The following is a 16,415-nucleotide window of genomic DNA, read 5'->3' as shown; positions in this document are numbered from 1 at the left end:
TTTCTGATGTAAACAAACTTGCTTCAAGTCAATGAAACCTTCAATTTTTTGCGACAAGAAAAAGAAGAAGAATGTACAAGTAGAACTCAAGATACAAACGGTAGATTCAAAGAACAGATGATGCAAAAATGAAAAAATCAGGAATAAACTTTGGAGGACTTTCAAAGTCGGTCGTTTCCACTTCTTTCTAAGCAAGAACATAGCATCCACTTCCTTCTGCAGGGGGGACTCGACCCAGCCTACAAGAACGAGCAAGAACATAGCACTGAGTTAATTGTGAGAAACATAGTTCGTATGCCAAGAAATAGTGATAAGATTAGATTTAAATTCCTGCGATAACATCTTCGGGAAGCATGCAGGCGAAGGTGAAGAGAGAGAGACTTTTGGACGCCCACTTGAGAAAAATTCCTTAATTTTTAATTTGGGCTCGTATTTCAATTGAATGAAGAATGCAGACTCGGATTAGGTTCAACCAGGAACTTACCAGAGGGCGATAAATGCTGTCATAGAACAGTTCGAGGTATCTGCGGCTGTGGAGTTGATCAAGGTGAGTCACATGCTTCCAGAAGCCATAGACAGCAGTCAGGTTCAACAGCTTCTCAGAGTATGTCTTCCATGTATACCTCATCAAAAGCAAAAAAAAAAGTAAATTACATTGGAAAAACCGTATTGCCAAAACCTATAAACATTATTTAGATCTGAAAACTCATGTTTTTATAGGCTTACTTCTCTTCAATTCTCCGCATGGCACCCTCTGAGATTTTGACCCAGTGGTTATGGTCAGTCTTGCACTTCTTGAGGAACTCTGCAAGTTCCTCTGCCACCTGGTCACCACGGTGAGGATCAATGTGGAAGCCTGATTCACCGTGCACAATAATCTCAGCCGGCCCACCATAGCAAGTGGCAAAGGTCGGCAGACCACAAGCCATGGCCTCGACCACGGTCAACCCGAAAGGTTCATAGATAGCCGGTTGAACAAACACTCCCTTTGTGTCACAGATGCAGCGGTAGAGCTCTCCATTCCTCACCCGGTCCATCTGGGAGGAAATCCACCTGAACTGGCCCTTCAACCTGTACTTCTCGATGAGGGTGCGCATTTTCTTCATCTCGGCCTGCCTCTTGTTGCCTCCGACCACGACCAAGTTGGCCAGTTCCTTCAACTCAAGGTTCTTGCCATACCACTCGACAAGCCCTGTCAAGTTCTTGACATGGTCCAGCCTTGCCATGGTGAAAATAATTGGCTTGTTCTCATCTCTCAACATACTTCTGTTTAACATTAGAGACAACGTTAATTAGCAATAAACAACTTCGATTCCTAAGAACGCCATAACAAATGCCAGGACAGGATTTAAGTTGGGTACGAAGAAAGGACCAGAACACTCACAGGTGTTCCTCGTTCTCAACTTTGCTGAAGAGGAGTTCTTTGATCTCAAGGTGTAAGAATTCCAACCGTCGCTGGTCGGTGTAGGGGAAATAGATGCTTGTGTCAGCACCCGGAGAAACAACGTTGAACTTCGGGTTGAAGACGTTGATCCCGTGTACGACTCGGTAGAGTCCAGGAAGAGTGAAGTTCATGTAACTCTCATACTGCCCCACAGTATCCTTACTGAAAATATTGAAAAACAAGGAATATTAGGACTGCTGAGGAAATTTCCCAAGGTAGACTATACTACGACAATCGAATTTCAAAAATGAACAATTGAGTAGAATAACCTTCCAGCAATTTCTTGGGAGGTGCTGGTGATGATGAAGTCAGCATGGTTCATGGCAAAGAGATCCGCAGTGAATTGGCAAGAGAAGTGGTACTCCTCCTCAAATTTCCTCCAGTATATGTCTGACCCTGGGTACTTTGCCTTCTCAAGGGTATGGGCTATTGTGCACTGTACAAAGAAGTAAAAGATCAGACTATATCAGGCTTCGGCATCAGTTGCTACAAGTGACAAGATTATTTGAAAGAGTACAAACCTGTGTAACACCTAATTTTTTGGATAACAAGGAAGCAACAATGTTTCCATAACTGTAATTTCCAATGATCAGATTGGGCCTGCACTGCAACTCTGCATCGAGTTTTTCCTTGACATCCTGATAAGAGTTACCAACAAAAACCATCAGTCCCAACCAGAAACTAAGGGCGCGTTTGGTAACGATTCTGTTCCCGGGAGCTGATTCTGATCAGGGTGATTCTTTTTGTCACGCCCCGGACCCCGAGCGCGTGCCCATCCCTATCTGGTTGATAAAAATTTGCGACTTCCCAGGACGAGTCGCCGACCCTTTCCATTTTATTGCACATGCGGAAGCGAAAAGAAATCCCCTGACAGTAATCATCTCGGGATAGAAAGGCAGGATAATAGATTCACACACAAACATGCTTTTATATATACACTGAGTCATGAACACAAGTCTATGGCCAAAGACTACAAAAGACCGGCCTTCCAAAAAGAAGCGGTCCTAACTGACCTACGCTTCCGATCACCTCCTCTCAGCTCCAGGTCCTCCACTCGACGACCCTGAAAATGTTGTCCCACAACGGGGTGAGATATCATCTCAGCGAGTCTAAGCTCTAAACCCCAATTAGGAGGGAAATACGCCAAGAAGCGTCCTAAGCACGCAATCACACAATCAAGGAGACTTACCTCGTCTCAGATCCACCTGCAGGTTAGTACAATTTATCTCATAGACAACACGAGCATGAGCAACAAATAAGCTCCAATAATTGAAACGCCACACTCAATTAATCATGCGTTCTTAGATTTGATCTCGGCATATAGCACGGCCTACTCTCAGTTCGGCGGTCTTCTGGCATTGCCAGGCATCGCCTCCCCCCATGGAGCGCGGCACGTCTCTTTATTAGACGGCTTTCCGAAGGAGCATAGGGTCGAAATCAGCTGCGACCGGCTTCCCGTTGTCCGGGGTATCCACATAGGGATAACGTCCAGCTCAACAGCCCGGGACGATTTCTCATAACCATCACACGATCACTCAAATATGGCCCGGGCACCGTGCATTGCACTCAAATGCTTCAATTAAAATGGTGAGCTGGCCTTTTTCTTCGTATTAGAAATTCACATGAAATTACTCGTGTGTGGGTACACAGTCAACTTGATCCAGAAAAATTGATATTCTTTCTTTTGAAATCCCACTATTTCATATAGTACTAAAAACTATTTTCGGTGTCAAAACCCGACACACAGGATTTTCTGAATAAATATTGGAAATTCACAATTTTTGAAATTAAATACCAAAAGTCAAATCAACACTCAATTTGCATAATTTAACACTCAATTGCAGAAATTGACCACACCATTGCAATCGGCACGAAATTCCGGTCATCGGCTATCCCTAATTTCCGGAAAAATAATTAATAATTAAATAATTACTTAAATTAATTAAATAAATCAATTTAAATTCTACAAATAATAACCTAGGCCAAAATCATTAAATTAAATACCAATACGGACTCGGAAAATTCCCGAACCCTTCTAGATAAACAGTACAATTTATTTAGGCCTTAGCTAACCATTCTAACCACCTAACATGCTCAATTAAATAATTTAATTTCTAATTTAATCTAACTACCCACCTAATTCCTAATAAAATAAATCTAACACCCCTTAAACGTCATTAACCTACTAAGCAGAGTTTAGAGTATAAACTCACCGGTGTATCGCGAAAACCGGTTCACCGCGACGACGACGCGACGGCGGCCGAAACCTTAATTTTCGGCGGCGTCGGCAAACTCTCGGACCAGGCCTAAAACGGGCCCAACAAATCTCAACCCAAATCTGAGATTTGTTTCCAACTTGGGCTGGGCTTCACTTGATTCGCGGGCTGAACTTCGGTGGACTTGGGCTTCAATTAACGAGGGCTTGGAAAGGTGAGTTGAGCTTAATTCAAGTGGGCCTTAAGCTTGCAATGGAATTGGGCCGAGCTTGAATCATTTGGGCTTTCTTTGGGTTAAACAAAATGGGCTTCTCTGGTTTCTTGGACGGGCGCAAGCTGGCTGGGCCGTGAAATCCAGGTGAGCCGCCAAGGCGAAACGGAGCTGCGGGTCTTCGGGGCTTCTTTGGCTTAGGCGTCGAGTCAAGGTGACGGCGAAGACACAAACGAAAGATGGAGCGGGGAACGGTGGCGGTGGAGTCTTCGGCGGATGAAGTCCACGGCGTTAATGGGCTGAAGAAATCGAGCAAAGGGACTTCGGTGGTGGTGAGTCACGGACGGTGGCGGCTTCCGCCGTGAGCTGCTTCAAGGAGTTTCGGTGGGGTGTGGCTTCGGTTGCTGCACCCGGTGGTCAACTAAGGAGAGGGAGAGCTTGGGTTGTTGACCGATGATGGGGGCCTTTGGCGAGCTGGTGGAGAAGACGCGAGGAGGGGCGAAACGTGGACTGCTGCGGTCGGTTAAGGGAAAGATGAACTGATTTGTTGACTCACGTCTTTGGCGTCGATGGAAGCGAGATGGAGAAGCGGCTTCGGCCACTTGTTGGAGTCAACACACGGGCAGCTTGCTCGTGTCTTCCATTGACTGTGGGCGCTGGAACTTGCTGGCCAACACTCGGCGAAAGAAGCGGGGCTCGCGGACGTGGAGAACAAGAGATGGTGGGAATGGCAAAGAGCGTGGGAAGGAGCTTCGACAAAAACGAAAGAAAGAAAAGGACAGATGCAATCGGTCTTCAGCTCATCGCACGAAGGGAGAGAGGCGGTGAGAGGCGTGTGAAGGAAGCCAAGGAGGGGCCCAATTTTGACAAACCTTAGCCATTCCATTAATTGGATGTTCCCTATTACTTTCCAATCAATTATCCACCAAAATAACTCAATTTAAGTGCAAAATTTCATCCCCAATTATTGATCCGAATTTCACTAATTTTGATCTTTAATTTCTTCAACAAAATCCCAAAATTGAAGTCAAATTTTGATGTAGAAAAATCCCATATAATTTTCGTAAGTCCCCGACACTCGAAGGCTTGCTCGGAAGTCCCAATTTCCATCGATTTAGCCCATCTCGAATTTCCGCTGATTTTCCGCAACGTCCGAATCGATTTTCCGAAAAAATCCCGGAATCTCTGAAAATTTCTCGGAGAGTGAGTCGACGTTCCTAAAATAACTGTGACGCCTCAGTAACTTTCAATTTGAAATCGGGTTCAAATTCACGGTTATTTTCAATCCGGTGCGCTTTTAGCGTGACCTAGTCTACCGGATAACTTTTAGGAATTTTTGGTGCAATTGACCCGTGATCGATTTATCTCGAGTCACAAAGTACATCTTCGACCCATTGGCAACTCTCAGTTGTCGTGAAAATCTCAAGGTTTCAATTACGGCACCTGGGTACCAAAACGACGGAAAATCAATTTAGTGCCGATCGATGAGAATTTTTCAATCAGTGGAATCACCCACAATTTGATCACATATCTCGAGTCGAATCGACCTATCTTTAATTTACGATCGATTTCGACGGTGCCATAATGGCCCTTGCGGATCAACACGGTTGAGCGGTTGATTCTTGGTCGAATTCTCAAGTCCAATTGCATTTAGATTCCCTAATTGTTTCCCCGGATAGTCCGGTTATCTCGTGAGTGATCGGCTCGAGAATAGCACTATTAGCGTTTCGATGAAAGGCCCGATTTATTTAATCGAAAACAAATTATGAAAATTCAGCACATCACACTTTTTGATTTGTTCCAGGAGCGATTCTAAGCATTTTAAGCCGTTTGATAATTGTCCAAAATTTCTGATTACGGAATAGAAGTGCGTTTGGTACCGTGTTCATTAATTCTTTCCAAATCAATTTCTTTTAATTTTAAATAATTTTTTACTTTTTTTCCTTTGTTTTCTTTTCTTTTTTTCATTTTTTCATTTTTTTCTTTTCATTTTCCTTTTTTTCTTTTCTTTTTTTTTTTTTTTTTTTCCTTTTTTTTTCTTTTTCTCATCTTCTTCTTCTTCTTCGGCGGCGACCTCACAGGAGCGTCGCCAGGCCCTCGGCGAGGCGGGCCCTCGTCGGCCGAGCCTCGCCGGCGGCGGGCGAGGCTCGCCTAGCCCCGCCGAGGCTCGGCCGAGCCAGATCTCGGCGAGGCCGAGCCCCACCGGGCCGGGCCGACCTCGTCGGGGGGCGGGCGAGGCTGCCGGAGCCACCGGCGGGCGGGCGAGCCTCGCCCGCCACGGTGGGGTGGGCGAGCCTCGCTGGCCACCGGTGGGCCGGGCGTCGCGAGGCTCGCCCGGCCCTTGCCCGGCGAGGCGGGCCTCGCCGGCCCCGGCGAGCCTCGCCCAGCCCGGCGAGGCCCGCTGGCCACGGCGAGGCTCGGCCTCGCCAGATCGGGAGGCGAGCCTCGCCGGTGGGCGGGCTTGCCTCGGCGAGCTCGCCGGACCTCGCCCTGGTCCAGCGAGCCTCGGCGAGCTTAGGACCGGCGGCCGGGAGTGGCGGCGGCAGCGCGGCGGCGGCGGTGGCGGACGGTGGCGGGCGGTGGCGGGCGATGGTGGATGGCGGTCGCGAGATGGCAAGAGAAGAAGAAAATTTATTGATTTTGATTCTCAAATTCGTTCTAGGAACAAGAATCAACTTTTTTTGATTCTTGATTCTATTCCCAACTGTTCCGGGAACAAATTTGTTCTCGGAAACAAAAAATTTACCAAACGCGATTCTAGGCCGAAAGCGATTAGGAACAAAGAATCAGAATTTGGCACTGTTGGGATGGTTACCAAACAGGCCCTAAATGAATTCAACAGGCAAAATGACCCAAAGTACATAATTGAGTCTGTCAATACCTCAGTATATCTTCCCAAATAGGGCCACACCTTGAACTGGGGAGTCCACTTGCGCACAACTCCCTTCTCATTCCTGAAGGGGATGCGAAGAATGTGGGAGTACTTGGTCCCTGAAACATTCTCCCGGAGCCTGCCATGGGTGGTTCCAACCGCATCTGGGAGAGGCTGAGTGATCTAGGAAACCACACGACACAATAAGCATCTAATTCTATAACCACTGCATAAAGTCCCAACTATAAACTTGTGAAACTTACAATGAGGATCTGAGGAGTAATATGCAGTCCTTGTTGCTCGATGCGGCAAAGCATTTCAGTCTCTAGGGCACGAACTTGATCCAGGATGTAAACAACCTAGAAATAGAAAGAATTATTGCAAACGAACAAGTTAAATGCAAAATTACAATACGTATATTCTCCTGATTAAGAGATGCTAACTGAAAATGAAACAAGTACCTGGCCACATAAGGCACCGTCCTGAGCAAAGTATGCATGGGGAGACACGATGACAACATTGAAGACCATTGGAATCCTTCCCAAGAACTTCTTGAGAGTGCCCGGGTTGGGTTCGTCAAGGAAAGCCAACAGGAGATGGATCATCTCGAGGACGCGCTCAGCCGTGTCGCCCCACCCCCACTCCAGCCCGATCTCCTGGAACTTGTGCTCAAACTGGGAGTATGGGGTCTCGCGATTGAGTGGGGTCAGGTACTCCTTCGCGTTCATCAGGACACATTGGAGGGAGGGGACATTCTGGATTCTGGCAGCCACCATCATGTTCTGCAGAATCACCCAATATTCACATAAGCCATAAACAGATCAAAAACAAATGTTTTTCTCAATGGGCAGCACATCCTGTAATCTTAATTGGAATTGAGTTCTCAGTGTTCACCATATTGTGACATGAGGTGAAAGAAATCTAAATTTGTAACTCATGACTCAATTTCAAGACTTCGAATGCATGTGAATCATCGGAAGTTATATGTACCTTCCCCTTGTAGTTGAGGGTTTGGAGGAATTTAAGCAGAGGGTGCAAGCTTTCGTAGTCATGTGAGAGCTTATCAGAGAGACGGCCACAGATAAACTCATTACCATTCCCGATAGACATGGAAGGAGTCGGGTGCACAAAAACGGGAGTGAGTGGATCAATATCAGGGTTCAAGCTGCAACACAAGACAAATAAACTTGCATTAACACGCCCAAAACAATAAAAAACAAGAACGGCATGACCTGGAGTTCTAGAGATCACCGAGAAACTCGGGAAATTAAAAAAAGAAAAGAAAAAGGAAGAGTAAGAAGAAGACAATTAAAGAATCCGACCTTCCATCAGCAAGCCCTTCTTCGAGGCGCAGAAACGCAGCAACCTCCAATTGCTCACAATCAAACGCACGGATGTTCACACGCATGTATTCCCACACACCCGGCCCCGGACGAACAGCAAGAGCAACCCACGGAGGCGACACAATTGCTTCCTAAACCCCCAAAAAAAAAATAAAAAAGAGGTTCCTCGAGAAGTTAAACCCAAAAAAAAAAAAAAAGTTTAAGAAAGCAAAATTAACCCGTCATAACTATACATGAACAGATTTCAGGAGCGCACAGAACAGAAAAACACGGACGTGCAGAAGCTCATAGCACCTGAATGGATTTGAGGACTTCATCGAAATCCCCATGACGAAGCCTTGCTCTTCTCTCCTCAGGGATCGCCTCAAGCTCAGCAAGGATTTGGGGGCGCCGCAAGATGCCATTGCCATTGCCTTGAACCCTTCGACATGAAAACAAAAGGAACAAAGCCACCCATCAAGATGTTGTATTTCAAGCTTCGACTTCGGGTCTTCCTTGCTTTTACCTTAAGAAGAAGACAAGAAGATCGTTGGGGCATGCAGAGAGGGCCTTTTTAAAACGCACGTAAATGCTTTGACTTTCGGTCGACACACGATCAGCCATGGCTCGATTCTCCCCTCAGAGTGACTGCACGAACCGCCGAAGCGAAACACACCGTGGGTCAGAAGTAGAACCCTACTTCCCCAGACGAAGGAGGGGTTTTGAATAACCCCAAGAAGGAACAATCGAAGCACGACGAGTCAAACTCGCTAAGTCATCATTGATTCCCAGTTAGGAAAACCGTAAAAAAAAAAAACTCTGCAACATCTCTATGCATTCGCATCGAAACACTCAGTGGTCGATGAACTCGGAAGTAGAGATTTTTACCTTCGAAAGGCGCGACGGAAGCGGGGGAATTCCTAAATGCAGAGGAGATCTTCCAAGGGACACGAACGAGTCACTCAGCAGAACTCGAGGCTTCCTCTTACAGCCAAAAGGAAAGAGGCGATCTTCAAAAACACGGGAAAATAACGCAACGTGATTGGACAAATACCGACAGCGTGTGTAAGTGTGAATGCGGAACACTCACAGCTTCAAACCGCCTTTCCACTTTCCTAATTCGTGAGTTCGTTAGTGAATCATCGCTCCTTTCTTGGTCCGGGTGCAATTCTCCGGCTCTTGTGAGTAGTTTGAGACTTGTGGATGAAGGCAACGCCGAGAAAATGCTATGAATATTTTCTATTTTACGGCTACATTCGAAATAAGGGACCCACATTACATCAAAATGAGCGGGAGCAACAAGCTCAATTGTCGGTTGCCCAACCCGACCCGGTGATGGTTAGGTAGCTCATGTTTTTTTTTCTTTTTTTGGTAAAAGGTAATAATAGCTCGTGTTCATACCTGCGATTGTGCTTTTTTCGTGGAAACGCTAGATGGTCATCATGTATGACTTTGGCTTGCGATTGTTATTGAGCTTGTTAACATCGAAAATGGTTGAGTACGCCATGGATGAAAAATAAGGCCCAATTAGTCCAACATTTGTAAAGCATGTGCATAAAGATCCAAGGGAGATCGCTATTGCAAGAATCGAATTATCACTCGAGAATATGAGGATAAGAATGAAAGCGGTTATTGAAGCGCTTGATACCGACGATTTCGCGGATAAACAATGCAATTGTGGGTGCGATGTCGAAGATTCTAGGAAATTTGAAATTGAAGTGATTACTGCCAGATGACGATTATTCACACTACTTGATTATAAATAGCGGAGTAAACATCATCGTAAAGATCACACATTTGAACAAAAAACTTGAATATATTTAGCTTCGACTATCTTTCTTTATTTATCTTTATTTTGCATTTACTTTTAATTGTTTTAGATATATCCTTTATTTTATCGTAATTGCATTAAAATTCATAGCTTCCTTTTCGAAATGACACAAGACCCAATACAAACAAAAAACCGAAGAACCATCCTTGGATGAAAGATATTTTGATTAAGAACCTTATCGACCAAACATCATTTTGACATGCCTAGTGGGACCATTGCGTTTTGTTTTGAGGAGACGTTGATGGCAAAGACAAGGAGTCAAGAGAATCACATCGCTGTGACTGAGGACAAAATTCATCCCCACAGTAGGTAAGTGAGAGGCAGTCTTGATCTGAAAGCGTTCGCCGCGAATGCTGAGCAGGTTGATGATGGTAATGCTAGGGTAACGTGGGCAAATATTCCAAGAAATCTCACCAAGGATCAAAGGAGAGGATTGGCTCTCGACCTAGTTATAATAATCACCATAAGAAGGATGTTTGAAGGACAGTAAAATGATTTGACTAATCATATGGTCAATCATTTAACGGGATGATGACCCCATTGCTCATGATTTGGTGACCGAGTTGATGTCAAAGGTCGGAACGCCGAATCAACCCCCGATGAGCCAGAGTATCCCTATGGCTCCAGGGTCTGCTCAGGCAAGGCCGTTTGCCCAGATCAATGGTGCTGGTAAAGTTGGGCAACCACAGACGATTAGGATCTTACAAAGGTCTGATGTCAGAAGTGATCAGAATCAAGGTGGTCAAAATGACATTACTCGAGTGGGCCCGACTGCGTTGGTGAATGTGTTTGGACGTAATCAGGATGATACGAATAATAATAACCCTGCGAGAGTTACTGGAGATTCAACAGCAACGATGGTGGACGCGCAAGGGATGGTGACTTAACCCTTAAGTGCAAATCTTAATTGACCAACGGGTATCGCTGCCCCTATGCAGATGGGAGTTACAAACCCGATAAACATCATTACCATCCTTGTGCCCATTCCGGGATATAGGAAGTTTGGGGTTCGTCCTCTATCTCCACCAAGGGGCAATTTAATCAAAGAAATCAAGCACAGGATCCTTTGAGAGACCAACGCATGATAGAATAGATCGCTTGCTTGGTAATGCAGCGGATGGGTCTAGATGGGGGCATGCCGAGGCCAGTGTATCGTAAGCCTTATCCAGATTGAGTAGACAATAACCAGTATCCAAGGGGTTATAGTGAAGATGAGCAAGATCACAGATGAATGCGAAAGAAGAAGACGATTCCTTTATTCTCTTCTGTCTAATGGTGTATTCACCTCAAAAAATACAGAGCATCTTTTCAATGGTGTATTCTCCCTTTCTATACACTCTGGAAACTGTTACAATGATTCGATAAAGAAGAAGAAGTCTCTCCTGATCTATATACAACAGATGCATAATGAAAAACAGAATGCCAGCTGTCAACGTAAAACAGAATCAATGAAAGACTTAAACAGAAAAGAACTTATTTCACAAAGGCTGAGCTAACTGAATTAACTGCCTCTCTTTTCCTTCTGGGAATTGGTCACGTGATGTCTTCACTTCACTGACTTATCTTCACCACATTATGTAGATACACGGCTGACATTATTTGACAGCATTACTGGTTACTAACTTGCGTATTCTGCTTCTTCCAAGCTTCTCCAATGACAGCCATAGACTTGTCTCTGTTACAGTCTAACTTCTCTGTTTCAAGCTTCGATGAATGAATGTTCTTAACAGTTATAAGGTGTCAGACTTAGTGTCTTCACTGGAGAGGATGATCAATCGATGGTGGAGCACATCAGCAAATTCATGGCGCAATGCGAGGATGTCAACAATGATGGTAGGATAAAGTTAAGGTTCTTCCCCGTATCACTATCCAAAACGGTCCTCACATGGTATACTAGACTTCTGGCGAATTCAGACCAAACTTGGGAGGATATGGAGTATAAGTTTCATACCCAGTTTTATCGTCCAATTTCCAAAGTAACTCTTGGATTTAGCAATGGTGAGGTAATACAACAATGAGACCGTGGATCAGTGTGTTGCTCAGTTCAAGAAAATCAGGAACCGATGTTTCTTTTTCCTTCCAGAAATGGAAGTTGCTGAAATGGCCAAGAATGGCCTCAAGTTTGTCTTGAAGGAGAGGTTTGTTGGCCAAAATAATTACGGATTTATTCTCTTTAACTGCTGCAGCAACTCAAAACGAGAATTTGTGGAAGGAGAAAGATAACAAGTTGTATAAGGATTATAAATAGTATATGGTTGTGTATGACCCTGAGGAAGATTCAGGGAAGAGATTGATCAAGAAGAAGCCGCAGAAATTGCGATTGCCAAGATGATCCTGGATAAGCCCTATATTTGTCAAGCCCTGAAGCCAGCCAGAGTCGAAGAGTCAATAACGGTGACGGCAAAAGACACACAAAGATATTCGTTTTTTTTTTTTTTTTTTTGGACAACATAGGAGTGACTATTACTAGATTAAATAGGAGTCTTACAAACCACCGAAGGTGAGAGATCTGCGCATAAAATATTCCATAAGGAACCAGGGGGAGAAGAGACCCAATTGCGAGGAAGGTCATTTAGTCGATGATGTCGTGCTACCCAATCTGCCGCTGCGTTTGTGTGGCGAGGACTATAGGTCACCATAATATTGTTGTCCTGCTGAAGCCCATTTTTGCATCTCTGAACGAGTTCTTTTAGATCCCATGGAGGGTCGGCCCGGCCCATCACCATGTCTACCACTACGGAACAATCGCTTTCAATTAACCACTTTCTGTCAGGTTGCTTCCGAAGTCCCGCACGTGTTTGGAGTTGAGTTCGTTCATATACGATATCCCGTGTAATATTGCTTGAGTTTCCCCTTCACTTGCGGAGGAAACCCTAGCTGTGGCCCCAAAACCTTCAATCATCCTTCCCTCGGCGTCGCGAACCACTCCGGCGACGGGCGAGGAAATCACCGGGTTGCCACGATGCATCGACGTTCATCTTCAGATTTTGCCCTTCCGGGAGGCCTCCACGGACCAGGTTTGCTTCGATTGGGAGATCTCTCTCTTCGTTTGATGTGCTCTTGCTGAACGAGTCTTGTTGTTCTGTCCGCAAGCAGCAGATCTGCTGGTCGGGGTTCCCGCGCACGAAAGATCCGGTTGTTTCGCACCTTCCGGATGTTCCACGAACCCACTGACCAGCTCTCGCTCGGGTAAGTTCCTGTCTCTTCGAAAGGCACTTGTAAGCCACTGATCCGTGCGTTGGAGGCCATTATTTGGCCTGATCGTTGCAAAAATTGGGTCTTGCCAGATTTTTTTTGTCCACTTGCAGAAGAACAGCAAGTGTTCTGTTGTTTCTGTACTCGAATAGCATATAGGGCATCGGGGGTCACTAACAATTTTCCTTCTGAATAGGTTTTCCTTCGTCGGGAGGGCGTTCCGCAAATACTCCCGGAGGAAGGAGCGAATTTTTTGGGGGCACATCGAGACTCCATATTTGTGTCCATAAGGTACGTGGGGGTTGGTAACAGCGGGAGGGTCGATTTCGATGCCGTATTGCTGGTAGCTTTTCGTGCTTCATTGTAGCCGCTCTTGACCGAATATTGTCCCGAGGCATTCCCTGTCCATATAATCGTGTCTTTCTGTGGTGGCTGGGTAAGGGGGATGGCGATGATCTCGTTTGCAATTTTTTCTTCATAAAGTTGGTATATGAGTGGCTGGTTCCAGTCATTTGATTCTGGATTGATCAGTTCCAACACAATTTTAGGCTCAGTTTGGTTTACTGCCCCACCAATTACTCCTTGTGACAGCCATCTATCTTCTTTTATGCGAATAGATGTCTCGTCTCCTACTGACCATTTCATCTTGTTCTTTATTGTGTCGCGGCCGAGCAGGATGCTTTGCCATCCCCATGATGGGCGACTACCCTTGGAAGCATGCCAGATATCTTTGTCGGGAAAATAAAGCCCTTTCAATACTCTGCTCCATAGGGCTTGAGGGGAGGTAGCTAATCGCCAGGCCTGTTTGCCTAGCATGGCTCGATTAAAGGTAATCAGATCCTTAAACCCCATGCCCCCTGCATCTTTTTGAGTCTTTAACAGTTCCCAGCTTTTCCAATGCAGGCCTCTTTTAGCATCACCATTCTGCCACCAGAAAGACGCAATACGTTGTTCTATGGCTCGGTGGTCGATAATGGCAGCTTGAAGGTGGACATGGCATAGGTAGGAAGGGATTGCACGACACTTTTGATAAGCACCTCCTTACCTGCCTTTGTAAGCATTTTTCTTTCCATCCACCTTTAACTTAGAGTTTACTCTAGCCATGATCCACGAAAACATCTCTTTCTTGGATTGGCCCCACTCGGTCGGTATGCCCGGGTATTTTCTGTTTTACGTAGGATAGGAACTCTCAATTCCATCGCCAAATTGTGTTTCAAAACTTCCGGACAATGCCTACTGAAAAAAAAACCCCGATTTATTCAAATTAATAGCTTGTCCCGTAGCATAGCAGTATTGGTTTAGTATGAGGTGGAGGTTCTGGCCCTCTGTAATGGTTCCATCTAGAAAACATATAACGTCATCGGCGAACAGCAAATGTGATAGTTTAGGACAGTGTTTATTTACCTGTATGCCTTTGAGTGTGCCTTCTGCTAATGCTTTCTTCATCATCCAGGTTAAGACATTGGAGATGAGGATGAAGATATAGGGTGATAGTGGATCCCCTTGTCTGAGTCCCCTTGAAGGATGGAAGAGAGAGGTTGGTTCGCCATTTATCTTTAAGTTAAAAGAGTTTGTTGTTATGCATTGCATGATTAGGGAGACCCATTTAACATCAAATCCCATATGCAACATTAGATCTCGCACAAAATCCCATTCGATTCGATTGTATGCTTTCTGCAAATCAAGCTTCACAATTGCGTGATGTTTTGTCTTCTTTTTGGTTATGCGCAGCTGATGCAGAACTTCCTGGACTATGAAGATATTGTCCTGGATTTGCCTCCCCGAGATGAAAGCTCCCTGCTCTGGTTCAATGATAAGTGGCAGCCATTTCTTTAGTCTGTTTGCTAATAGTTTTGATATGACTTTGTAGCTGAAGTTACACAGGCTAATGGGTCTGTATTGGCTGATGGTTTGGGGTTTTGACTTTTGGGATCAACACGATATGTGTTTGGTTAAGTTTGTGGTCAAGAACACTAGTCTCGAAAAACTCCTGCACAAGCTTCAACAGGTCAGTCTTAATAGTTTCCCATGACTGTTGATAGAAAACACCATGAAAGCCGTCTGGGCCTGGAGCCTTGAGAGCTCCCAGCTGGAAAACTGCTTCCTTTATTTCTTCCCATAGAGGTATAGCCACTAATTCTTCATTGATACTCTCTGTTATCGGTGAGGGACATTGGTCTAGGATCGGTTGATAGTGTCGGGGACCATCAGAGCTGTATAGATTCTCATAGAAAGCTTTGATGTGTTGCTGTATCCTTGTTGGTTCTCTGCACCAGCTTTGATATTCTAATTGTAGCATTGTAATTCGATTGTTTTGTCGCCTTTGGATTGTCGTGGCATGAAAGAATCGGTGTTTTGGTCTCCCCAATGTAGCCATTTGATTCGTGACCTCATTCCCTGAATTGTTCTTCCCTGTTTTCTCAATGTGGCTATCGGCTGATAATCTGCTGCACTTCGTCTCGCTTGTGTGCTGAGTTTTTTGATTCGTGATTGTTTGTAAAGCTTGATTAAGCTCTTTGATCTGTATATAGGCGTTTGCAAACTTTTCTTTGCTCCACTTCATTAATTCTTTCGATGCCCTCCCTAACTTCTCTGGAAATAGAGATTGTTGAGATGATTTATCTTCCCAGGCTTGCTTGATGACTTCCTGATATTCTGCATGTTCGGTCCAGAAAGTTTCCAATTTAAACTGTTTTTTCCTTTTCTGTATTTTAGGATGCAGTCGAAGAATTAGGGGGCTGTGATCTGATCCGATAGCAGGAAGGGCTTGTACTTCTGCTTCATGAAAGGTGATTCGCCACTCTAGATTACAAAGTACTCGGTCAAGTCGCTTTTTAACCAGCTCGGCCCCCTCCCTTTTATTAGTCCATGTGAATGCACATCCATGGCTCTCGACATCCATCAGGGATAAGTCATTTATCATGTTTCTGAAAGCTGTGATTCTTCGATTATCTGCCTCCTTTTTCCCAACTTTCTCCCATATATATAGTATCTCATTGAAATCTCCCATGCAGATCCAGGGAATAGAAGCTGAAGGTTTAAAGGTTCCCAGTAGTTGCCATAATGCCATCCTCTCTCCAAAATCAGTGGATGCGTGTACAAGGTGATCTGCATTTTCTGTTTACTTTTGGATCGATACACTTTGTACATCAATGAAGTGTTTAGAGCTGTGTTGCACCTTTAGACCGACTTCCTCTTGCCACATAATTGCCAATCCCCCGCTATTCCCTGTTGGCTCCATTAAGTATCGTTGCTGAAACGGGAACTTTTTGCAGATTCTTTCCACCTTGGTAGCCGTGTTTTTCGTCTCCATAAGAAAAAGTA

The 16,415-nt window shown here is 45.0% G+C and overlaps 1 protein-coding gene and 1 long non-coding RNA gene across 2 annotated transcripts; one reads left to right on the top strand and one right to left on the bottom strand.

Moving 5' to 3' along the window:
* Positions 1-187: 187 nt before the first annotated feature.
* Positions 188-8,689, bottom strand: LOC104440059 (sucrose synthase). The gene is made up of 13 exons (XM_039314464.1): positions 8,592-8,689; positions 8,381-8,507; positions 8,066-8,217; positions 7,734-7,908; positions 7,205-7,525; positions 7,007-7,102; positions 6,753-6,926; positions 1,966-2,082; positions 1,714-1,880; positions 1,385-1,606; positions 727-1,266; positions 485-623; positions 188-265 (listed from the first exon to the last, which is right to left on the bottom strand). The coding sequence occupies exons 1-13, from the start codon at positions 8,687-8,689 to the stop codon at positions 188-190; spliced, it is 2,406 nt and encodes an 801-aa protein (XP_039170398.1).
* A 6,367-nt stretch (positions 8,690-15,056) lies between these two features.
* Positions 15,057-16,195, top strand: LOC120294659. The gene is made up of 3 exons (XR_005551886.1): positions 15,057-15,215; positions 15,807-15,880; positions 16,106-16,195. It is a non-coding gene; the product is annotated as an uncharacterized LOC120294659 (long non-coding RNA).
* Positions 16,196-16,415: the final 220 nt, after the last annotated feature.

Source organism: Eucalyptus grandis, chromosome 6 (assembly GCF_016545825.1).
Source record: "Eucalyptus grandis isolate ANBG69807.140 chromosome 6, ASM1654582v1, whole genome shotgun sequence".
Lineage (NCBI taxonomy): Eukaryota > Viridiplantae > Streptophyta > Magnoliopsida > Myrtales > Myrtaceae > Eucalyptus > Eucalyptus grandis.
Note: the sequence above shows the minus strand (reverse complement) of the source record. Positions and strands in the feature narration are given on the sequence as shown.